This window comes from Haliotis asinina, chromosome 7, assembly GCF_037392515.1.
Source record: "Haliotis asinina isolate JCU_RB_2024 chromosome 7, JCU_Hal_asi_v2, whole genome shotgun sequence".
Lineage (NCBI taxonomy): Eukaryota > Metazoa > Mollusca > Gastropoda > Lepetellida > Haliotidae > Haliotis > Haliotis asinina.
The window spans coordinates 18,582,054-18,606,486 of record NC_090286.1 but is presented as its reverse complement, the minus strand read 5'-3'; the positions used below and the strand labels follow the sequence as shown (position 1 = coordinate 18,606,486).

General features: G+C 39.7%; 2 protein-coding genes across 2 annotated transcripts in view; both read left to right on the top strand.

The window, feature by feature from the left end:
- Nucleotides 1-629: 629 nt before the first annotated feature.
- LOC137291457 (uncharacterized) lies at nucleotides 630-2,976 on the top strand. Its single transcript, XM_067822806.1, has 6 exons — nucleotides 630-778; nucleotides 1,293-1,430; nucleotides 1,602-1,735; nucleotides 1,911-2,044; nucleotides 2,220-2,353; nucleotides 2,528-2,976. The coding sequence occupies exons 1-5, from the start codon at nucleotides 729-731 to the stop codon at nucleotides 2,259-2,261; spliced, it is 498 nt and encodes a 165-aa protein (XP_067678907.1). The 5' UTR covers nucleotides 630-728; the 3' UTR covers nucleotides 2,262-2,353; nucleotides 2,528-2,976.
- A 4,240-nt stretch (nucleotides 2,977-7,216) lies between these two features.
- The window catches only part of LOC137290530 (ubiquitin carboxyl-terminal hydrolase 24-like), a 177,129-nt gene continuing 159,912 nt past the window's right edge, over nucleotides 7,217-24,433 (top strand). Inside the window, exons 1-8 of the mRNA XM_067821545.1 lie at nucleotides 7,217-9,167; nucleotides 10,717-10,900; nucleotides 11,592-11,659; nucleotides 13,902-14,045; nucleotides 14,341-14,460; nucleotides 21,211-21,246; nucleotides 22,774-22,839; nucleotides 24,189-24,329. Of these exons, the coding sequence (XP_067677646.1) occupies nucleotides 8,913-9,167; nucleotides 10,717-10,900; nucleotides 11,592-11,659; nucleotides 13,902-14,045; nucleotides 14,341-14,460; nucleotides 21,211-21,246; nucleotides 22,774-22,839; nucleotides 24,189-24,329 (1,014 nt within the window). The 5' untranslated portion in view covers nucleotides 7,217-8,912. The remainder of the gene's footprint in view (nucleotides 9,168-10,716; nucleotides 10,901-11,591; nucleotides 11,660-13,901; nucleotides 14,046-14,340; nucleotides 14,461-21,210; nucleotides 21,247-22,773; nucleotides 22,840-24,188; nucleotides 24,330-24,433) is intronic.

Here is a 24,433-nt window from a genome sequence, read left to right as displayed (position 1 = left end):
TTACAACAAGCATAGTCATAGCCATTTAGGTATAGATGGGAAAGGTTGATACTGGTGTCTGCATGTAAACGGAGTGGTAGTGTAGCCTAGTTGTTCAAGTGTTGGCACGCCACATTCAGTGGCAGTGTTCGAGTTCCCACTTAAATACTATGGCTCACACCCACTTCTGAGGCCTGTCGTTGGAATATTGCCAAAGCGGCATAAAACCACACTTACTCGCTGTTGTTAAACCAAACTACATACGCAAGAAATGTGATTCCTGATGCTTATGCATGACTCATTTCTTTCAGACGCAGGAACCCTGGCACATTCTGGATTTGGTGTTGTGTCCCTCTAAACCCTTCCACCTGGACTTAAAAACACTGGCTCTCCGAGGGACCGATGGGATAAGCTTTTGCCTCATGGTGGCTCCATAGTACGTCTGCTCTCCGCGTAGCCCCTCGCCGACTGTACATGGAGTAGGTTCGGTGTTAGGGCCTGATTGTACAGTCAGGATGGTTGTTACAGCAACCCAGCTAGTTTAGGGATGGCACACTCTGTGGCCCCAGTCTTTTCAGCATCCCCAGTAGGCCCAATGCTGACTGCACTCGACTGGTAGATTTAGGTTTTAGTGCAGATAGGGCCCCCTTCGTGCATGCCCTGTACGATGCTATCTATAGATGGCATAACTTAGTGTTAACCCACCATTCCGTCCTTCAGTAGGTAGCTCGAGACAAAGCAACTCCCAGATGGTCACTTTGAGAGTCAGTGTACTGGACGATTGTGCGGCCACCTGCTGGTAAAGTATTTCAATATTTCAATTTAATATTTAGATTAATTTTTGTTTTCACGCCCCGACATATTTATTTCGTATTTAAATCTATGGGGATCATAGTATAACCGAATGGTTAAAGCGTTCGCTCATGACGCTCCAAACAACCCTAATTCGATTTCCCATATGGGAATGATGTGTGAAGCATATATTTGTTCTTGCTCACCGTGATATAGCTGGTATATTGCTAAAAGCGGTGTAAAATGTACACTCACACAGTCATAATCTGTGTTGGAAGCATGAATTATGTAGAATATTCTTTGCCCTTTTAGTAGAACTGTCGCTTGCGCAAGCAACTGTTTCGTTCAAACACTCTTTTGAAGAAAACATAAAGTACAATGCAACCTTGTTTACCATGACGTCTACTGCAAAGTTACAGCTTCAGTTTCATGATTGAGATTTTTACATGTGTAGACATATAACTTTCATTTATAGACACAGTAAGTACCAATGATGTAAAATATATTCACTTTACTATTAGGAGTGGGGATATCATCGTCCTGGGGGCTGAAATGGATCCTGAAGTCCCCCAGAGGCAGGACGACTGCCGAGAAGACACTCCATGGACAGAAGTGGACGAAGGGTTCTTCGGCAAGGTGACAGAGGACCAGACAGGCAGGTATTTCCAACTCTATTTGAAAGAAAACAATGCCATCATAAGGAAGTTACAACTTGTGTTTGAGGTTACAGCGTTTCTCTCACGAAAATGCATATACTTTTGATATTCATTATCTATGTAGTAAGTATCAGCGATGTGAAACATTAACCTATTCGTTATCTTTACTGTTAGGACCGTGGATACCATCGACCTGGGGGCAGAATTGGACCCTGAAGTCCCCCAGAGGCAGGACAACTGCCGAGAAGACGCTCCATGGACAGAAGTGGACGAAGGATTCTTCAGCATTGTGACAGAGGACCAGACAGGCAGGTATTTCCAACTCTATTTGAAAGAAAACAATGGCGTCATGAGCAAGTTACAACTTGTGTTTAAGGTTACAGCGTTTCTCTCACGAAAATGCATATACTTTTGATATTCATTATCTCTGTAGTAAGTATCAGTGATATGAAACATTAACCTATTCGTTATCTTTACTGTTAGGACCATGGATACCATCGACCTGGGGGCAGAATTGGACCCTGAAGTCCCCCAGAGGCAGGATGACTGCCGAGAAGACACTCCATGGACAGAAGTGGACGAAGTATTCTTCGGCAGGGCGACAGAGGACCAGACAGGCAGGTATTTCCAACTCTATGTGAAAGAAAACAATGCCATCATAAGCAAGTTACAACTTGTGTTTGAGGTTACAACGTTTCTCTTACGAAAATGCATATACTTTTGATATTCATTATCTATGTAGTAAGTATCAGTGATATGAAACATTAACCTATTCGTTATCTTTACTGTTAGGACCGTGGATACCATCGACCTGGGGGCAGAATTGGACCCTGAAGTCCCCCAGAGGCAGGACGACTGCCGAGAAGACACTCCATGGACAGAAGTGGATGAAGGATTCTTCGGCAGGGCGACAGAGGACCAGACAGGCAGGTATTTCCAACTCTATTTGGAAGAAAACAATGCCGTCATGAGCAAGTTACAACTTGTGTTTGAGGTTACAGCGTTTCTCTCACAAAAATGCATATATTTTGATATTCATTATCTATGTAGTAAGTATCAGTGATATGAAACATTAACCTATTCGTTATCTTTACTGTTAGGACCGTGGATACCATCGACCTGGGGGCAGAATTGGACCCTGAAGTCCCCCAGAGGCAGGACGACTGCCGAGAAGACACTCCATGGACAGAAGTGGATCAAGGATTCTTCTGGAGCAGGATGTGGATGTGGATGTGGATGTTTTACTGTTCTTACATTTTGTGACAATATAGCATGCGTGTCTACTGCGTGTAAATCCTCCAGTAGAGTAGGTGCCGTTTGATGCGTTGAGGGAACACGGTTCCAGAGTGTGTTTTTTTCTCAGACAGGTTTTTTATCTCTGGTTTTACGCTTCAGTTACCTTTGACCGACCTTGTTCAAATTTCAAATTTGAATTAGACCAGTTAAGACACACATTCTGCGGCAACAATTTTGGTGTTTGTGTTTGGTACTGTTCTATGTTGGGAATGATGACATTAAAAAACGTAATCCACACAGCTGGTCCAATTGCACTTGTTTGTTTTGATGTTTTTGTGTTTGAAAGTTGTTAACTCCAGAAGAACTGTTTTTGTCCATGAAAATTGGGTGTGCCCGACTTTATCTCCGTGTAGGGGTGCTTTTTTGCCATACACTGCTGTACACTGTTAAAAACAGTGAACACAGAAACACATCAAGAAACAAGTCCAACATCAGTACACGGGCGTAGTATAATATCTACAAACCAGAACAATACAAAAGCCTAGCGACATTACCAGATCACGTCGCACAGACTTTTAGTTCAATGGATGTACCAAACAATCCAGTGATGTTTGTAGATGAGACAAGCATTAAATGAAAAGCTCCCACTGACAGTCTAGAATATCATATTGAGCAAGTAAACTACCAAGTGCATGTTTGGAAACAGTATCTGCAGCCAATCATATTCCTTCACCACTTGACCATGGTTGGACCATCTGGTGTGGTCAGCTAATCCTTTTTCTGGTGTTCTGATGTCGGGAGATTCAGTTCCCCGTGGATTAGTTCATGCCAGCAGAGAGATCTATATAAATGCAGATGAACTGATTTATTGTGCACAGAGACATGTCTTTTTGTATGGCAGGTGATTGTTGTCCGAACAGCTTTGGCTTGTAGATGACTCCAATTCTGGCATTATGTAACATATGATATGAAAGAAAGTGAAGAGAAGAGTTATTTGTAAGAGTTATCGACCTTGAAGCATAGTTTTCTAACACTTTGGATGATGTTATTTCATCAACTATTTTAGGCAAATGACGCTTACATAAACCATACCTTTGGAATTTTGTTCTTTTCGATACTGTATAAAATATTTGACATCAAATGTTTGTTTACATATCAGTACAAACTTAGTCCTCTGCTATGTATAAGTAGTAAAAGTACAATGGCGGCCATCTTGGCAGCCATTTTGAATTCTGAGTAATATGAAACAATTCCATATAACGTGCTGTCACTCTAGAGGTAAACAGGAAACAAAAACAACTGATTCTAGTTGCAAGAATAATGTAAACGTCCAATACATAAATCACCACCACACATTTCCATGAAAAGTCAGAGAATCGCTAATTATATGTAAAATCCCCTGTCTCAAAGAATAAGCTGTAAAACATTATATTACCACAACATGACCATACAGAATTACTTGTTTTGTCCCCAAGCCGCCACTCTAGAAGAGACACGTGTAAATAAAAACATCAAAAGTATCAACATTGGATGTAAATGGACACATTTGGTGTTCATTTTTATGTAAATTTAACTGCCGAGAAGGCAACACACAATTCAAGATGGTGGGCAAAATGGCGGCCATTGTGATTATTTTCAAAAGCAAAAATTTGTACAAAAATTATACATCCTTTACCAATACACAAAAGTCAAAATGAAAGTGATCAGATTGATAGTAGTAAAACTATCCATGATTAACTTTGAGATGTTGTCGTTCAGCAAACCAAATATGATGAAAATGCTCACAGACCCCCGTCATAAAATGACCTATGAAAAACAAACTGATACCACAATCTGAGAGTATTACAGGCCTTTTCATGAGCCCAAAACGTCATACTAACTGAAAACAGTGTCAAACCAAATCAGTACTTGTGAGGCTAAGACATTAGATTTATCACCTGCCTCCTCCTGGACTAATAAGAAAGCGTATTATTAAACACAAGTGTACCGCGCCAGCAATATATATTTCCCCTCCCTAGCAACTTTTAATTCCTATGAGACATACGGAGAATTGCACATCACCATTCGCGAATAGAAAGTGCTCTTGTGAGTTACGAGTCTTGTAATTTAACATTTTTTTTATAAATTGATGAAAGAAGCCTAGTATTACTCACCACGCCAGTCAAGCTTCGGAAATACAAATAACACAAACACCAACAACTAAACATTTGAACTGAACTGTAACCAACCAACATGGAACAAAACTGTTTGAACCCAGTGAACGTTATTAGAAATATGTTTACTCATATGAAATAGACCCCACGTGGGGCATTAAATTCATGACGCATTAATTTCATGATTTACAGTATCATCTCAGAGGAGGATGTAAAGGTTTCACATCGACCTAGTGCTCTTAATCCCTAGTTCCAAACATTCTTATGACACTTCTAAATGCAATCCATACAATGAAATAAGTAACTAACAGTCCTGGCAGGACACTGGATGGACAGGCTTGACAATTGCTGGACAGTGGCTGGATAGTGGCTGGATGGGTTCAGTTCCTACTGAGCCTACAACACAATCCTCTTAGAAACCTAAAAAAGCGTCGTACATCTTCAGTATCTTAAAGCTCTTTGCCACTTTCTCATACTCTTTCGTTTCTCATATGCATCTTGAATTCTTTGTTGGACACTTAACTTCGCTGATAAGTCTTACTTACTGTGGTGTATCACCGGTCCTGAGAAACTAGACTCGGACATCCTCTGGCAGCAGGGGCTGGCAGATTCTTATGTCTCAACTACTTTTTATACATATTAGACCTTATGTAGTCTCTCTCTCTCTCTCTCTCTCTCTCTCTCTCTCTCACTCACTCACTCACGCAAGCCATGAGTGACACATGTGTATCATTCATGTGTATCATTAAGTAAAGTCTGTTACCATGGCTATTATTCATTTATATGCATATATGGTAATGCTAAATAAATCTATTTAGCATATTTCATATCCACATACGTATGCAACGTCTAAGGTATATGTAACATGTGATGTGATTCGTGCCACTAGTTATTGATTTCAAAATGATATTGTTTTTCTACAATGTAGTGTAAAATGCATATACATGTATACTGACAAACCTTTGTTTTGAATGATCGCAGTATTCACTGTATAGATTATACCATACTGTATATGTTTGACCGTACACAAAGGCCGTCCCGGTCAAAACGAGTTGTGGTAAGCATGACACTACGTTATCATTACTGTAGGGAAACATGAAGAACAGCTACCTTACGTGATTAGCTTGGATGTTTCGTGTTGTCACAGTGGAATGAAACCGAAAAGTGCAAGATGCTTTCAGTCAATTTTAAGATCAAGGTAATTTGCAAACGGCGAAAGTAATCTTTAAGTTATACTTGATCTGGATTTCGACAAAAATGACTATAGACAGAGCATTTCGCTTCACAGGATAGTCAAAGGACGTGTTCAGTAATATGACCTTTCATTTATGCTGTTGTATCGTAAGTAAAGTTCCTTATATTACCTCTCAGATGTCGATTTTTTTACGCTTTCTTTTGCGCAACAAACTGTGTGTAACAGTAAAACATTAAGTTATATTTTCAAGAGCTTTGACTTTATTAAGTTAATTTGCTATAATACCAACAAACTCAGCTGATTTAAGAGAAAGTTGCATGTAATGTTTTTTTGTTTTTTGTTTGGTTTGAATGATATTTTCCTTTAATGTGTTATGCGGGAATCGCAAAGAAAAGTCACGGATTACAATGATTGTGTAGGGTGTTGTTGTATAAGAAGTCATAGAATTTTGACAACAGCGACAACAATTGAGAGAAATGCTGTCGACATTTATTTACATTTAGGGTGTTTCAAACTGGTTATTTTCTGTGAGAATTGGTGAAGTACAGTTCCAAGAGTTCACACACATACCACAGACTGGCGAGGGGAATAATCCTTTCATTTAGATCTGTTTTGCGTAACTGCATCTATTTCTGTGCTCTCTGAACTGAAGTACCAGCCTTGTGACCCCGTACTGATTACTTTGGATGACCTGTGTAATGCACTCGAACGCGTCATGTCGATGTGCAAGCTGCCTTTTATTATGTTCACGCCCATGCGTATTTTCAGCATTTGACAATTTGTCATGTCAGTTTTTAAAAAACGGTCAGAATAAGGCAAGATAAACTTGTATGGTAACAAAGTCTTTATTCTGTAATCATATCGATAGCTGTAATGCACACAGGGCTCGATTTAGTGCTTTGTAACTTGCACTAGTACAAAGTGCATCCAAGTTATCAGTCTTGCACAAGATGCAAGTCAAATTTTGTAAATAAATCAACAACAAATATCTATAACATTATACACATAAACATGTCATCTCATTTTATTCTAAACTGTAAATAGCTTTCACACCAAAACGCTGCTATTCATAGACACGTGTCGGCTATGACAACTCTTGTAAACAGGGATCAGCTTAGTCTCTCTGGTTTCATGTCACTATGGTTTCATGTGTATATCGCGGACGTTTCTGTGCACCGAAACCTCTGACGTTGTTAACATACTACGTTGCAAAAGGAATTTGGCTGGGGCAACTATTCCTTTACCTTAGTTGCACCTTGTACAACTAGCTTCAACTTAAATCGAGCCTTGTTGTAGACAAGAGTATAGTATACCGTCAAGAAGGAGTTAAGTAAAGTGCGAGGCATGAGGGTTTGCATGACACGTTATTCATTGGGTTTTCTTCTGATATCCACGCGTGTTGTTAATTTGTTTGAGACATAACCTTATGTTGTTAAGGCCCTATTATGCGTATATGCACTGCGCTGTAATATGCACTGTGCTGTACTGCATTGCTTCATTATTGCTTGATCCGTGAAGATACGTGTTAGAATTTGTTTTTGTTTTTTTTTAACTCATGCTTGTTGGAAGAGGCGACAACAGGATCGAGTGGTCAGGCTCCGCTCGTTGACTTGGTTGACATATGTCATCGTATCCCTCTTGCGTAGATCGATGCTCATGATGTTGATCACTGGTGCAGACTTGAATATTTACAGACTGTCGCCATATTGCTGGGATATTGCTGAATGCAACGTTAAACAACAACTACTCCCAGCCACCCGTGCTTGACAACAGTGTAAGGATCAATACCAAAACAGAGCAGAAAAAAAGCTTTCATCCATTAGAGTATGTCCCTATTACTGTTTACCAACTGCAGTTTCCAACAGCCCAGTGGTTAAACTGTGACCGTTCCAAAACAGCTGACAACTTTCTCAGTCAGCTTGTGATATCAAGCCAGTCCCGCTGCCCAAAACATACGCCAAAAGAAGATACATATATACTTAGAGAAACAAATAAAGGATTGCTGGAAAATTCAAGCGTTCCTATAATATTTTCCTGTTTTCATCACCAGTTTTAATTAGTGCTGTGGCGTTGAAAACTGATTAATACTAATGGAACGCTTGCCTTTTACTGTGATCCTATATTTATTTCTCTCAGTATATATTCATGTCCTATTTTTGCAGTTCGTGGTAACAAACATACAAGAAGAAACAACACCATTTCATTTACTATTTGATCCGACGATTAACTTGTCCCTGAATAGTAAATTGCAGATTATTAGGTGTCACAGTGTCGATATGACGTGTAACCCCTCCTTACTGTCAGAGTGAACATCGCCTTTGGAAAACAGTTAACGTCCCCAAACTAGTGATCCTTAATTCTTAATGATTCTATAAACAGACAATAATTCCCCGGTATCACACAAAATCTTATCAGAGGTGTACACAAAGCCCACAGTCTACACTACCAGTTGTCCGACTTTCATTTTTGTGGAAGTCGCGATGGCTGAGCGGGTTTGACGGCTGACTGTGTGTTGGCGATTATGTGCCTGACTCTGGGGGTGTGGGTTCGAATCCCTTACGGGACTCAACTCAACATAGTACTGATTTTGTACTTTACTTTAGTAAGTACCCTACAATTACGATTTCAAATTTAAATAATGACTATCATAGCTACAGTAACAACATCTAACACCCAGCAGCACAATAGCCCTTCCAAAAGAACTATAGGAGTTGTCTCCCTTAGTCACTCTCGCGGCTGTTTCGGTAGATATGTTTGCATCATGGAGAAGTTGAAACTCGGTCATTGGGACACAAAATGTGAGGATTTCTGTATTTAACTCCGTGCGTATTTCATGCGGATTATTTTCTTGGATAGAATATGAACAGGTTATATCCTTAAAACTATTGTATGAGATAAACAATGGATATTAGTGAGGACAACGTTCAAATGCTTCGGGACATGGGGTTCCCGTGCGAGTCCGAAGTTAGGAGGGCACTCCGTATGGCCAAAAACGACCTGAACGAGGCCGTTGCCATCCTCGCAAATGATCACCCATCTTCGTCGTACGACACACTAGATGACGTTGAAATGAAGGATGTACATCGACGAAACACACACACACAGGTGTATGGACCCCATCTACCGCCCGCCTACGACGAGGTGGTGGAGACTCAGGTGAGTTCATCAATCAGTGGATCAAACGGCGGTATATCACGCCCAACTCTTGACGGATGGAAGTACGCAAGTCCCACACGCCATATGTCAAAATAAAGATGTTTTACTTGACATCTCGAATGTCAGAGAATAAGGTATAAATTACTAAATACGCGATTCTGTCCTGAACACACATCATGTCGACATAATCACAACGCACCCCAAATGACACTCAACTTCCATTTATTAGGCCTGCTGGAAATTGACCATCCTGAGTGACAGTAATAGTTGCTTGGCGATCATATTAGAGAATAATACTTGGATGCCTAAAAGAACACCCTGATGATGTACTGCATTTACACTTGGCATATGTATATTGTACATGTAGCATACAACAAAAAAAACCCAACTAATTTTTGAATGCTTCTGAACTTACACATTTGTATCTAAGTTATGTTTGTGTGCTCCTTGTTGCAACAAACACTATGGTTTAACTGAAGTGACAATGTAATTTACTTCCTTGCTGATATGTTTTTGTGACCCATGATATAACTTCTAGGAATGTCATCAGCCTGCTTTCAGAATGTGTTGGAAGTAGAACTGCTTCAAGAGAAAACTCTATGTGTTATTTGACTCCCAAAATACCTTTAGTAGTAGGGGTAATAGTAGCAAGAGCTAAGGGTAGTAGTATATACAATGGGGGTTTTAAAACACTTTCAAGAAAAGTCTCTACAAAGCCTTATTTACTAAATAAGGCTTTGGTTGGGCCCTTAGCTCTTGCTACTATTACCCCTACTACTCCTTTTGTGGTGGTGTTTATAAATAGTATTCGTAAATAGTGATCATATGTAAGAAGATGTATGTGTAGCATATGTTTGTGCAGAATTCTCCTTTAACAGTAGCACTCTATGGTCAGAAGTGTTCATAAAACTGTTTCAGTGAAGATTAGATTTTTTAAAATTCATCAGAGAAATCGAACATGGAATCTGTGACTGATATTTACAAAAAAATTATGTTATTTGTGCTGAATAGATAAAGCATGTTTTATAGCATACGTCATGATTATCAGTTATCATTTAATCCATTCATTAAGTTTAACTTTGAACATCTCCAAAAGAACTGAACATGATGAAGGCTATAAGTCAAATTAATTGAAAATGTTTACTTTGAAAATGTTTGCTTTTATGTTATTAAGATAAACAATATCAATTAGTGTCACCATTCCAAGTAACAAATCACACAATTACCCATATGTACATCGTAATGAAATAATTGAAAACAACATGTTCACTGATAGTATACTATATGGAAACATGCTTATGTAAACAATTAGCAAGTCCATTTGTGACTGCATATAGTAACTAGAGTTGAGAGTTGCCTTGAAACTGTACTATAAACTGTTGTGGTAGGTTTGTATAGACATTAGGTAGATGGATGTAAACATGTCAGGAGTATTATGAGTAACAATGTTGTGTATGTGTAATGGACATGAAAAGAACTTGTAGTCCATAATACTTATCACATTGCGGTATGCTGTGACTGTATTGTGAAAGTTTATTTGCATTTGTAGGAGAGAGGAGAGACAAGCTATCCAGCATCCACATCAATGGAGGACAGCAACAGTCTGGAGTTCCCTGTCACCAACCTGTATGAGTTAGAAGGCAGGGTATTCACAGAAATGTGGAACATCCCTTATAAGAAGGAGGAATCCTTGGGCAAATGCCTGGTTGCAGCATCCAAACTGGCTGAAGCAGGTACATCACAGTGACACAGAACAGGGCTTGCGAGATATGCTTGCTATCAAGATGAGTGGTAGTGATGTCCTTGCCAACACTTTCATATGACCTAACACACAATTACAATAAACCAAATGATCATGCACTAACCATCTCAGATGGTTGGTTAGATTTGGAGCTAAAACATACTAGTGAAGACTTTGGTTATCATTTGTTTCTATGGTAACAGCTGTAAGTAATTTTGCACTGTGTAGAACTTCTTTAGACCGTTATTTTTCTAACATGTTCTCAGATGCCTACGTTCTTTCCAAATACTGTTTTGCTCATGTTTGAATTTTAAATTTTGAAACTTTGTCACTTATCTTTCTTCTTTAATGATTATCATATTTTGTTCAAATTGTTTATGTCTTTGTTGTTATTGCAAACTGTTGACTTCATAGCAGGTGTACTTCAAGGTTAGGGTACTATCTATTTCAAGGTTATATCCTAGTACATACATTCTTTGTATGCCTGGCCTTGATCAAAAGGCATCACACATTGACGTTTCAAAAGCAGATGAAGGTATGTTGTGAGGATAACTGTAAGATTCACAGATTGAACAACTCCAGCTTTTTAACAGTTTTATGGAAATGTCACTCAGCACTGAGAACAGCAGACATTGTATTGTATTGTTGAAAGTACTAAGTGATGTTTCTAATTACTGTTACAGGACTTTGTGAAAGCGATGAACACTGTAAGCGATTCATGGACAGGTGTATGCCAGAAGCATTTCAGAAGGTAATTAGCTTGTTGAATTATTTTCTGTTATCATCCTTTGTAGGTACTTCCAGTAAACTGTGCACAGAAATATACTGTTCATGAAAACAATTTTCCTTTATCCTCACTCATTATATTTACTTCCCTGTGCTTTGAATTTCAAAAAATTAAAAAATATGTACTTTAAAACAATGTATGTACTTTTATGGTTTAAGAAATACGTTCTACCACCATGTATAGTGTAATAAAGCACACTTTCTCCCCGAACTATTATAGTTAAAGCACGAGGACACTTTAACCAAGAAACGGGATGCGACAAAGCAGTTTACAGTGGGATGCTTATGAGGCGATGGCAACTGACATCCATCGTGACATCTGTTACATTGTGAAGTAATGCAAAAAAGTTTGATTACGAGGGGGCAGATTGGAATGGCGCAATGACGTCACCACATTGTGACTTAATGCAAAAAGTGCACACTATCGTCTGATAAAGTATTGTCGGCGCTTTTTATCGTTCACAGATGCATCTTAGGAAATGCATTAACATACTGATCATACTGTGTATTTTTATATATTCCCTTTAGTAGAATAATGTGTCAAATTCATTATATTGAGCAGTACATTTGTGAGTATTTTTGTGTACAGATTTTTTATTCGCCATGTTTATTGTTATCATAAACATTTCTGAATAATATTGGTGTAACATTTTCACGTTGTTTTGCAAAACAGCTCAGACACTTTAAATAATGTGACCACTTTTGGTGTAAAATAGCATGTTCATGGATGGATCTGTTACTTATTTCCACAAATGGTATGTGCTAAAGTAACTCAAGACAAGGGATATATTTTTCTGCATTGTCACTGAGAGTCAATATTACAAGCACACCCATAGGTAGAAAACCATTAATTGAACTTCATAATTATGCCTTAAAAAAATAGATAGTACATGGCTTTTCATATTAATAACATACAGAGGCTAACTATTTCACCAAGCAGTTGAAACATACATCCACTAAACCTACTCGAATCAAATCTGACTCATTAGTTTTGCTTTTTGATAACCTATATCACTGTTTTGACTTGAACAATCTTCACCCAATTTAGAATACTCCATATCATGTAGATATGACTTTCGAACTTTGTCTATTTGAAGGGTAGGGTTTGTGCTCGGAACTGTAAAACCACTTCACCATCTTCACCAAATTTTGTATACTTGATGCCAATTGTAAATCATTACTATTAATTATCGTACACTATGAACTGTGCATAGTTACATGACAATATATATTTTCATACTTAGAGATTTTGAAAATTGAAGGAATCAAATGAATTGTTTGAAGTCTCATTGTTGAATTGGGGTAAGGGGGAGATTTTTATGAGTAAAAAACTTTTAGTCCAACCTTCCATTTAATACCTGTACAATGTTGTAATAGCCTTGATTATCTATTTACATTATTTCCACACAGCATGGACATAATTTTGACTCTAACTCCAACAGTTTTGAGCACTGAAATAATCAAAATGTCACTGGTTTGATGCAAGGCTAATTGTTGGTAGACATTGCAAAGTGGATGATGGATTTCACACTAAAAGACTTTCTCGCTTGAACTCTGAGAGTCAAATAATCTGATGTGTTTACTTATGTGATGAATTGAATCGGAAATGATCAAATCGAGGATAGAAAATTGAATCGAATCAAGATCTAGATGAACCATTGCAACCCTATTATGACTCATGATAAAGAAAAATATATATTTTTTAAAGGAAAACTAGATATTTTTCTATTTGAACATAACAAAAATGGAGAAACTGACGATTCACTTACTGCGTATTTTTGTGGGATATTTTTGCTATTGTTGTTGAACATAATAGAGTGTTTCCGGCATGTCTTCGGTTGCAGGAGACGCAAAGAGTATGAGTAAGGGTAACTGTTAGATATATTCTCTTCTCCAAATTGTTGTCTTTAACATGTTTATTGTATATTTCTGTGATATTTCGGTCTGAAGCAATGTTATTGAGCTGCACTGGAAATGTTTCCTTGTCCTGCTTGGAGGTATGTTTGTCAAGTGAAATAACCTTTGAACAAGTGATTAAACTTGTCTTTTTGCCAGATATACATAGTATTTAGTAGACATACAGTGTATTTAAAGGGTGTCGCCTAAGGTCAAATATTGCTGATGGTAGACACTTTACAGACAGTTGAAGGAGGATTGTTTTTGTGTTATGGGTCAATATATCTGCTTTTGTCTTGTATCTGTGGCAGCTCCTGACATCTGCAGCAGTACACAAGTGGGGCAGTGAGATCCAAGAGGGTATATTTGACATGCTGCTACTCCTCACAGACCTGGTAGTGGCACGTCTACAACATGACCCTGTGCCAGTTGGGCTGCTGGAAGCACTTAATTTGGTGAGAGATAGAGATAGTTCTGAACCAGGCCATAAAAGATGGTTGTAATGCATGACTGCCACTTTAAATCATAGATCATCTACTGTATTCTAGACCGGTTCTTCAAAATTGTGGCGTAAACATATGTATGTATTTGAAATGACCATGATAGTGACCAGAAGATGTTGTACATTATTCCATATACTTTGGAACTGGTCAAGATCGTCAGTTGAGATAGCCATTTCAGTAATTGGTGTGAAATAGTTTCATCCATGCTTTTATTCACAACAGACATGTATGTTCTTCCTTTCATCAGGCATTCAACAGTGAAACCGAGTTTGAGCTAAAGAATCGAAATCGCCGAGACCGCACTTGCTGGGAAGAGAAGTTTGAAGGTGGTCAACCAGCAGCTATATCTCCAGCCAGCAATTTCAAGGTAATCCCCATCATGAACTCAGTCATGTCATAGACTCTGATCCTCTTATGGTTGGTTCAGTATGTGGCAGAATCATGTGTGCAGGTCTCTAGTGCTTTTTGTGAAAAAATACATTGGGGTGCTTTATCATCCAAATAATCTTATTTTCCCAATATCCAGACTCATGCTTATTATGCTTATCACCTCCCTCTATGCGAATGACAGTGGTACACTTGAAATCCATTGAAGTTCCCTCTTTTGAAGAAGACGTACAATAACACTCACCCATGAGGAGCCTGCCTTACAGCCTCATCGGTCACATGTCAGGCCAAGCTTGTCACTCTCTCCTCAGTCGCTCAGGTGAACGGTCGTTGAGGCACATGGAGTCTCTATACATCACATAGCCTTTGAATTTTCGATCCTTTATCAAAATATTTGCTTTATACATCCTTTGGTCTGTATATATTATCAGTATGTCTTAAAATTATTGCTACATTTTACTTATTTTCAGTGTTCTTGGCCATGTATTTCATCTTGTGTACTTGTGTTGCATTTGATGAAATTATGTTTCCATTCTAGGTACTGCAGCCTGTGGCTGACCCACATTTGTTATGTCCTTCGTGCACTGCTGTTTATTCTTCCAGCATTCGCTGTAAATTTGATTTGTATTTATTTGCTGTTCATAGACATGTAAGGAACAAGGTTAGAAGGCACACTCAAGTCATGTCTGGCAAATTGGGTGATAGCGCTAGTAACCATCTGTTAATAACTGCTGCTGGTGTTCATGTTTCCAGTGAATCACTGAACGTACCCTGGGGGAAGATCCTTGACGTAGCGAAGGAAACATCTAAGTTGAAGAAGAGGCCGACATCGGACTTAGCCTTGTCGCCGACTTGAAGATAGTACCTCTGGCAGAAGCCGAAATTTCAGTCGTCAGTAAGACATCTTGGCAGTCTACAGATCTACAGCGGCAACAATGGGATCAGCACATCACTCTTCAGATGGCCTTGTAACACGCATACATTTGGTACCAGAGATGGTAACTACAACAACTCTTCGCAGATGCAAAGAAGATCTGAAGAGGTCTCAGCGTACTCAGACACGTATCTACCCTGCATCAGTTTCAGCATGCTACAATGAACTTTGACCCAAGGCTCTTCATTTTAAGCAATTTACAGCGCAGATGATCTATTTTGGTGTGCCACTTCGCAGAAGAAAGAAGACGCTAGTCCTCTACGATTACAGTCACCCTGCACGGATGATTCACCAGATGAAGAGGATGGCATGAATCAACGTTCTCGTTCAAGAAGATTTTCACTGTCAGATGTGTCTTTACGAAGAAGTTTGGAAGAACCTACACTTGTTGACTCAATGAATGCAGGTACGCACATATAGCGCTTAAGTGGGAAGGATTTTCCGCATGCTTCCTCCAGCTGCTTCAGATCAAGGTATGGATCTTCATCGAACTCGGAGCTACATCCTCATCAGTAGCCTGTGCACATGTATGCCCGAACGCATTGGCTGAAGGAGGATTACTCGATGCCCACTCATGTAGAAGGCACATTAGGACGTTTGCCACAAGGATGACACCCAGAACAGCTCTCAACCGGAGCATTTGTGCATGGATACAGGGAGACATGGCTCTTCAAATAGAAAGATACTTCATAGATGTTTATCGGCTGAAGACAGGGACGTCATCTTTTAGGTCTCAGGAGTCACGTCTTGGATCGCTAATGGATTTGATCTGGATTCTCCACCGAAGTAATCAAACGAAGTTCTCACCTGTAGGATGGTTGATGAAGACTGTGACTGTCGCATCATCCCACCCAGAATCTCTGGCAACCACGTCAGATCTTCAGGAATTGAAGATCAATTTCCAGCATTGTAGACATTAGGTACTCTCCTGCATCGTAGACGCTGAGTCAACTTCGGCCTAGCTTTGTCGCAGTTGCAGATTGCCAAAGATGAAGCCGCAACAACAATGGAGATGGCATCAACAACGCAGACGTCAGGTACCAGAGTCATCATTAGCATAGCTTCATCGCAGCAGGATATTTTTATATAGCACACATATCCATGCAACTATTGCTTGTTCAAGACGCTAGCATCATTTCCCGCAATGATTGGATGTAAATCTCAATGTCACATCGTATTATCAATCTCAACTCCCTGGGGAGTATCCAACTCTTGTTGCCACTAGGCACCATGAGTTTATTGTGGCTCTCTCATTCTAGTGAGGTACCCAATTCACACCTGGGTTGACTGGGACACATAATCACAATACTTTCTTCATGTGTAGACTGTATCCAAACAGGATACTCCGCCAGAGCAGCAAAGGTAGTAACCTTTGCTTTATATAGGATATTATATAGGATATTTTTATATAGGGCACATGTCCTTGCAACTAGTGCTTGTTCAAGAACCTAGTATTTGTTTAACTTGACAACTGGATGTCAATGTCAATTTCACATCGTATTATCAATCTCAAGTCTCGGGGGAGTATGCATCTCTTGCTACCATTAGGTGCAGTGAGTTTATTGTGGTTCTCTCATCCTAATAAGGTATCCAGTTCACAGCTGGGTGGACATTCACAGGTGGGTGGACTGGAACACAAAATCTCAATACTGTCCAGGTTTTCTGCATGATGCTGTACCTGCAACTAGATGTTTGTATGTGTATGTATTTGTGTGTTCTTTTAAGTGCACAGGGTTGTGCACTGTACACTAGGGGTTGTGACAACTCGTAAAGGGTCTGCACACAAAGTTGACGCCAAGGTTTTTACACCAAGGTTTTTAAAAGATGGACTTGATCCTGACACGTTAACTCGCACATTATTCACGTGGAAGAGACAAGTTCAAGTTAGAAGACCAACAAACCACTGGCTTGGGATCTTAACGTAGTTTTCCAGCATCTAACCAGTGCTGTCAGTTTGGATGAGAGCCTGCAAAGCAGCAGGACTTGAGTCTCCACAAGCCTCCAGTCCACACAAAGTTCTGGTGTCTATACTTGCTCAACATGAAAACTGCTCTCTCACGACCATGCGTTTAGAAATCTGATACAGTGTTTACCAAACACTATCTCAGAGATATCGCAAAAAGGGTATGTCTCAGGCATTCACCAGTTGGGGCCACTTGTTGAAGGACAACGACTAATGGTTGGCAATGGCGCTGAGAAAATGTCACCATTTATCATGTTACTTGTAGAGACAAAGATGCTCTGCTGTGTAAATGGTTGAGAGTCCAAGCATACATCCAGGACAGGCTAGCATGAGTGATTATGACCATGTGCTTGTAAACAGAAGATACTTGTACTTGAAGAAGGGCTGCATCTTGCCTTGATAAGGGCATCTTGATAAGGGCATCTTGATGTAGAGTTGCCCTAGAGTTGATATTTTATACTTACCCTGACTCATGATGTCAAGCCCTCACAACCTCCCCACCTATGGCATGTTGATTCTTTTTCAGAAGAAGTCCTTCTTAGGGTACATATAAGCATTTTTATGTCCATTAAAAATCCCTACGACAGTTGTAACTATTTTGATAATAAAATATTTACAAAACAAAAAACTTGTTTTTGTCTTGTGGAACCACCTTCACAGGGTCACCTAGGCCCCCTACAGCCAAGAGCAGGGAACTCTAGTCGTCTACCTTGCACCTCACTTTGCATGCAGTCGTTTGACTAGAAAAACGTGTGTGGTCCATTTAGATAGTCTTTGTGCTATCTACCTACGGAATTATGAGTGAGAAAGAGTCGGCTACTGTATGTATGGTTCCTTTTCTTTTGCATGGGTGTTAGCTGGAATTTCTTGGCTGAAATTGTCATTCATAAATTGTTGTAACTTTCCAGGTTGATTCCTATCTTCCTGTCATGTGGCTGGCAAGATTTGCTGCAGCAAATGTCGTCGGTCTGGTTCCTGATCACGGACGTGATATACGATCTCCAGCAGGAGCTCGGCATCCGTTCCTCTGATCTTGGCGGTCTGAGGTCATTTGAGAGAGAAAGCGGCACCCAAGCCTTGGGTCTAGGTTCAGGCACGGGTGTTTTCCTTAGGGTTAGTGTCAGATCCAAGCTCCGGCTATACTGATTGCCTCCCCTCTGGCTCTGAGGGTTCTGTACCAAGCACCGACTGCAACATGGTGGCGACGGTGGACATAGTTTGGCATGCGCGTCTGAGAATGTGTCCCATTCAGCGGGCGTTGGCACAGCAGTAGTCCCACTCAGAGAGCTAAGAGAAGAATCTGGCTATTCCCCAGTGGTTGATTTCCTACTTGTGGTGGTGGACTGACACCGGAAACCTGTGCAAAGGGACCCCAGATAGTACAGTATATGGGATTGTTATATGCGCTAGTGTGGAAATAGAGAGATTTTCGATCCCTTAGTTGAAGTGTTGGTGTTTTTACAGTCTCGATTAGAATCCGGCTTAAGCCGCCTCTATTATTCGAGGCTACTCCATGGCTATTTCAGCCTTCCACATACCCATTGAGGGTGCCTTGTTGGGACAATACCCCCTGGCACAGCATTTTCTTCCAAGCGTGGACAGACTGCGTCTGGTCTTTAGGCGGACAAGTCTTCCATGGGATTTGTATATTGTATTGGAATGGTGCCCACTCCTCTCGTTTATGACTTGGCCAACCTGTCGTTACAACCGTTTTCCTTTTTAAGTGGCGATAATGTGTGGTGGACATGTTAGCGATTTACACGTCATATCTTCAGACCCGTAACTTACTGTGTTCCATAAGGATCGGGTTAGCATACGCTCACCCCGGATTCATACCGACCAAAATTTATCGTTCGCTTCATGTATTGATCTACCTGTGTTTATGCTGCCTGCGTCGTCTGATAATACATACCGTAAGTCTCATGTATTAGACATTAGGAAAACTCTTTAAGTTTATATTAAGAGAACAGCCTTACTCCATAAGGAGAAACAGCTATTTTGCTGTTATGGTGGCGGCAAAGCTGGCTATCTGGCTAACACACAGATGGTATCCCAATGGATTGTATTGGCGGGCTTCATATCCTATATACATAAAGGCTTATGTCCCCAAGAGGGTTGAAAGCTCACTTGGTGAGAGCAGTGGCCACATCAAAATCGTATGCCGCGGCTCTGCCCATTGAGGGGATCTGCTCAGCGGCTATTTGGAGTTGTCCGAGCACGATCATCCGTCATTACCAAGTGGACAAACACTCATGAAAGCGTGCTCGGTTCTGTCAGACAGTTGTCTGTGGACTGAATAGCTCTGCTGAAGCTGATTAAACTTCGTCAGATGACTATATCTGTTTGCACTCAGTGGTGGGTTACTATCCATTCCCATTTTATCGTTGGTGGTATTTGGTGATGGTTTTTTAGTTCCGCTCCCCCTTTGGGCGGATGCCTTACTTCCTTTTCCATTTCACCGCTTGGCGAGTTTCCCACACGTCCAGGTCTCCAAACTTTGATGTGGATGGGTGGGGTTTGTCATTGGGGATTTCCCAAATTCTAGCCAATTGGCATATAGGCTTTGACAAGCAGGTCCTCAGCTTTGTCACGCCCCCGTCTTGATTGACATCGGCGGTCAGGTGACCAAGTCGGTGCCTTTTCTATTTCCGTGTGTTGTAGGTTTGCACTTTGATCGAATGGACTGTGCTGTCAGACAAAATACCACTCCCAATTGTTTAATGCTTATATGTACCCCAAGCAGGACTTATTCTGAAAAAGAATTATACAAACCTGTAGAGGTTATGAATTCTTTGAAGAATGTCCTCCTTGGGGTATGGCCACCCGCCTCCCCTCATTCTGTCTGATACGTTCTGCATGAAATGTGAGGTGTGAGGTAGATGGCCAGAGTTACCTGCTCTTGGCTGTAAATATTTTATCATCAAAATAGTTGCAACGGTCAGAGTTACCTGGTCTTGGCTGTTGGGGGCCCTGAGGGGCCCTGTAATGGTGGTCTGTGAATATTTTATTATCAAAATAGTTACAACTGTCGTAGGGATTTTTAGTGGACATAAAAATGCTTATATGTACCCCAAGGAGGACATTCTTCAAAGAATTCATAACCTCTACAGGTTTGTATAAATGTCCCTATAAGTTCACGTTTTGGGGTATATTTGGAGAGAGTGACAAGCATGGCCGGTCATGTGACTGATTAGGGGTGGGGAGTGGGGTGGTTGTCGCCAGACTGTAAAGGGAGGCTTGTGGATGAGTGTTTCAATGTTCCACTGTCATTCGCATAGAGGGAGGAGACAAGCATAGAAAGCATGAATCGAGATACACATGAAATATCAAGTTTATTCAGAAAATTACATTATTTTTGGATAAAATGATATTTTATACTTTTCTTAACTTATCTTAGACCCTCCCTACCATCCCCACTTCACCACTATTTTATCTCATATCAAAAATACCTCAATGGAGACGGTGCAAGCATGTGGGTTGCTGTTGCTGAAGCAGGGAGGGGCTCATTTAGGATGAGCTATTTTTGAATGTTCATTAGAGAACAATCAGACAAAGATTTCCACATTACCTCGGACTTATGAGTCAGGATAAGCAAAAAATGTCAATTTTATCGAAATATTTTCTTTTTTTAAAATAATTTAATTATGATAAAATGACTTCAAAAAGATGTGACTCAGAAAAAGTTGACTTTTGACTTAGCTTTGTCTTTCCAAGTTTGATGTCAGCATCATGTACAGAATATCTATGTATGAAAACAGTTCTGATATTTGTAGCCTTATGAGGTCAAACATGTATACCATGAACAAACACCTGTACTACTTGTTCTCTTACAGGATCCTTATGGATGGTTGACTCACCTGATCAATAAGGTAATATAACTAAGCTTACTGTTAAAGGTCAATGATATCCTATGATGTGTTACGCTAGTCTAGGATTTTCAAAATGAATACAACTGTTACACAGACATGATGACCAAACCATTTTGAGAATGTGACTGGTTTGTTTCTGTTGTCACTTAAAGGTCACATGCAACCAAAAAATCAAACAATTAATATACAATTATCAATTATTCATGACATATAATATACATTACTGCCTGTAAAAAATAAATAAACAAAGTTATAAGTGTACAATTGCGATTCAAAAGTGCAGTATTTTGTGCTTGGGCTTACTTCCCTCGAAACAAGCCTTTGGGAGACCGAACCCAGTCATAGCGGGCAGGGGTGCACTCAAGTGTAACGATGGCTTCCGATTGGCTGGTTCATTTGCTGATACGCTGAGGGCTCATTGTGTATGCAGAAGAATGATCTGTTTGATGAGCATTTTAGAAGTATGGCGAGTCACAAGAAAGTAACTTTCTTTATGGCTAACAACTTCTTTTATTGTACTTGCTGTGTTGTTTCAGTATGGATTCATATACTGTTGTCAAACAAAATCATATGCACTAGAAGAAGTTGTTATCCATAAAGAATGTATATAGAGATGTTGGATTTTGTAGATACATGTTCTCTGAATTTGCATTCAATTCCATCAAAAATCATTTCTGTAGAAATGGTGAACTACTGCGTGGCTGGAAACTGTCATTCGTCCAAGTACAAAGCAGGACTTGAAACTGACAAGAGTTTGCCCCAGTTTCTGTCAGATCCAGTCATCCGAGAGAAAAATGGATGTACACGTACTTTCTTTGCAACCCACAGACATAAAAAAACATGTCATGTGTACAAGTATTACACCTGTCTAATTACATAATGTGGTAGAGACAGGACTAGGTGCATGCACCCGAGTCATAAATCAATATATTTTGTTTATGGCGTACAGCCTGATGCGTGTGGTCAATGAAGCTGTGTATTGCATATTCTCATTAGCAGACAGGCAGGCAGACATATAGGTGTCAATAAACCAGATATTGAGCTTACTCTGTGACAGAGGCTGCTTACCACAATCAACAAGTTTTTTTATGTAACGAGTAGATTATTTACTTGTTTGTGTACACAACCAAGACTAGACTACTGCTCACGACCACATACTCCGGGCAGGCATATTGTTTCAAGCTATTCAACCTATTCACTGCGCATGCATCATGGGTGCAGTGCAGCACAGCTGTTGAATCCACTTTTACCCCCAGCGCTGGGGAAATTTGGTGAATTGTTTGAACTCCGATTTTACGGGCTTTTTCTCATCACGTTTTTTTTTTCAACTTTATAGGTTGAAATGGCATTTTTGATGATTTGTTTCAGTAAGTGCATATCGAAAAGTATCAGAATCTGCAAAGTTGTATTTTATGTTACATGTGACCTTTAAATAATACATGGCAATATACTGCTATGCTCACCCAATATGATGCTTCCATTTCTAGGCTAACAATGTAACACTAAATGTATTTTTTGACATTTCAGTTTGCTAACTTAGGTGGGCTGGATCTCATTAAAAAAAGCCTGGAAAGAGATGACCTTGATGCTCCGGTAGGTGGATGTGATAATAAAGTTGGCTGTAGATGTGGTGGTAACCTTGTTCATGTCATGATGGTGGGGAGGAGGTGCTCACCTACTCCATATGAATCAACTCAATTTTTGTATTTATTCGTAACATCATCAGAGATCTAGCTATTTCAGACCAAAGTGGCCATTAGTCCTATTGAAGTCACTGCATGTGATCCATTTGTCCATTTACTTTCTGAACCACGGCAGAGGGGGTCATGCTAAAGGCCTGGGGCCCCTTTCACAAAACTCTCGTAAGCCTTAGGTCTCGTAAGTTTTCTCGTATCATTCCTGCTTCCTATGTTACAGTATAGGAGGTACGAATGCTACGAGAAAAGTTACGAGACCTTAGCCTTACGAGAGTTTTGTGAAACGGGGCCCAGGCTTTGATTCCTCTCTTTCATACACTGTGTGAAGCTCATTTCTGATGTCCCCTGCTGTGATATTGCTAAACCATATTCATTTACTCACTCACCTGAATCTGAACTTTCTGAAAAGCTGAGCTTTTACTTCTAGAAGGTTGTTTCTTGAGGGAATTTTATGGATCAAGATTAATATTGTTTTGATACAAATTGGAATCAGTAATGGAATGAAATTAAAATTAATGTGGTTCAATCTCTCAATAACTGAGTATTGTTATTATCTGCACTTGCATTTTCTCAACAGTGAGAATATTAAATAGTTCATGATTTACTTTCCAGAAATAACATGTTCCAGTATGTTGATATGATAGATTCACCTTGTACTGAAAATATTGTATATTAAAAGAACCTCATTGAAGAACAGTACAAAGTGCATATGAGAAAGTGTGACAGAATATTTGTAAACACGACAAATAATCACCACTGGCTTTAAAAAGTACCACATGAAAACCAAATGTTACACATAGACCATCAAGGTATCAAGCTGTGAGAACAGTTAATGAAATTTGGTGTCTGTTTAATGACAGGTACATGTATTGCACATGATGCTTGCCTTCGATTGTAGCACATGCTATCTAACTTCAGTGTATGGTGTGGCAGATATACACTCAAACAGTCTGTTGTTGATACAAGCATGTTAGTATATGAATAGTTTACTTATGGATGTTCTCACTGTGAAGAACAATTTTACATTCACATGTTCATAAAGAGTATTTTATAGGGAATGTTGATGACTTTGTTGTCTTGTTTCCATGTGTACAGTTCCTGCAAAAATGTACAAATCACCCAGTGTTACTGTAACATACCCACTGACTGAGAGCCCCAAATGCATTGCTGGAGAGTGAGAGATAACCAGTTACATATTTCAGATACATCCTTTGAGGTAATGATAGTCATGTATGTTTGTTTCAGACAATGGCAGCTATTCTGAAGCCATTCGGAACGTGTGCAGAGTTCCTCAGTCAGAGTGTAGTTCAAAAGTTGTTTGCACCTGGAATGGAGAAGGCAATCAAGTATATACAGGGACTAGAAGAAAAGGATTTTAAGGAAAAGGTTAATACGGTGGCATGAAATATTGTGATCAATGGTGCAAATAGATAAGATGATAACTAAATACAATGAACAGTAATTAGATCATTGTCCAAGGGCTATTGATG

Coding starts and splice junctions, on each gene's coding strand:
- LOC137291457 (XM_067822806.1), top strand. CDS start 729: ATGGTCACTTTGAGAGTCAGTGTACTGGACGATTGTGCGGCCACCTGC. Junction 779..1,292: donor GATTGTGCGGCCACCTGCTG/GTAAAGTATTTC, acceptor CTTTACTATTAG/GAGTGGGGATATCATCGTCC. Junction 1,431..1,601: donor ACAGAGGACCAGACAGGCAG/GTATTTCCAACT, acceptor CTTTACTGTTAG/GACCGTGGATACCATCGACC.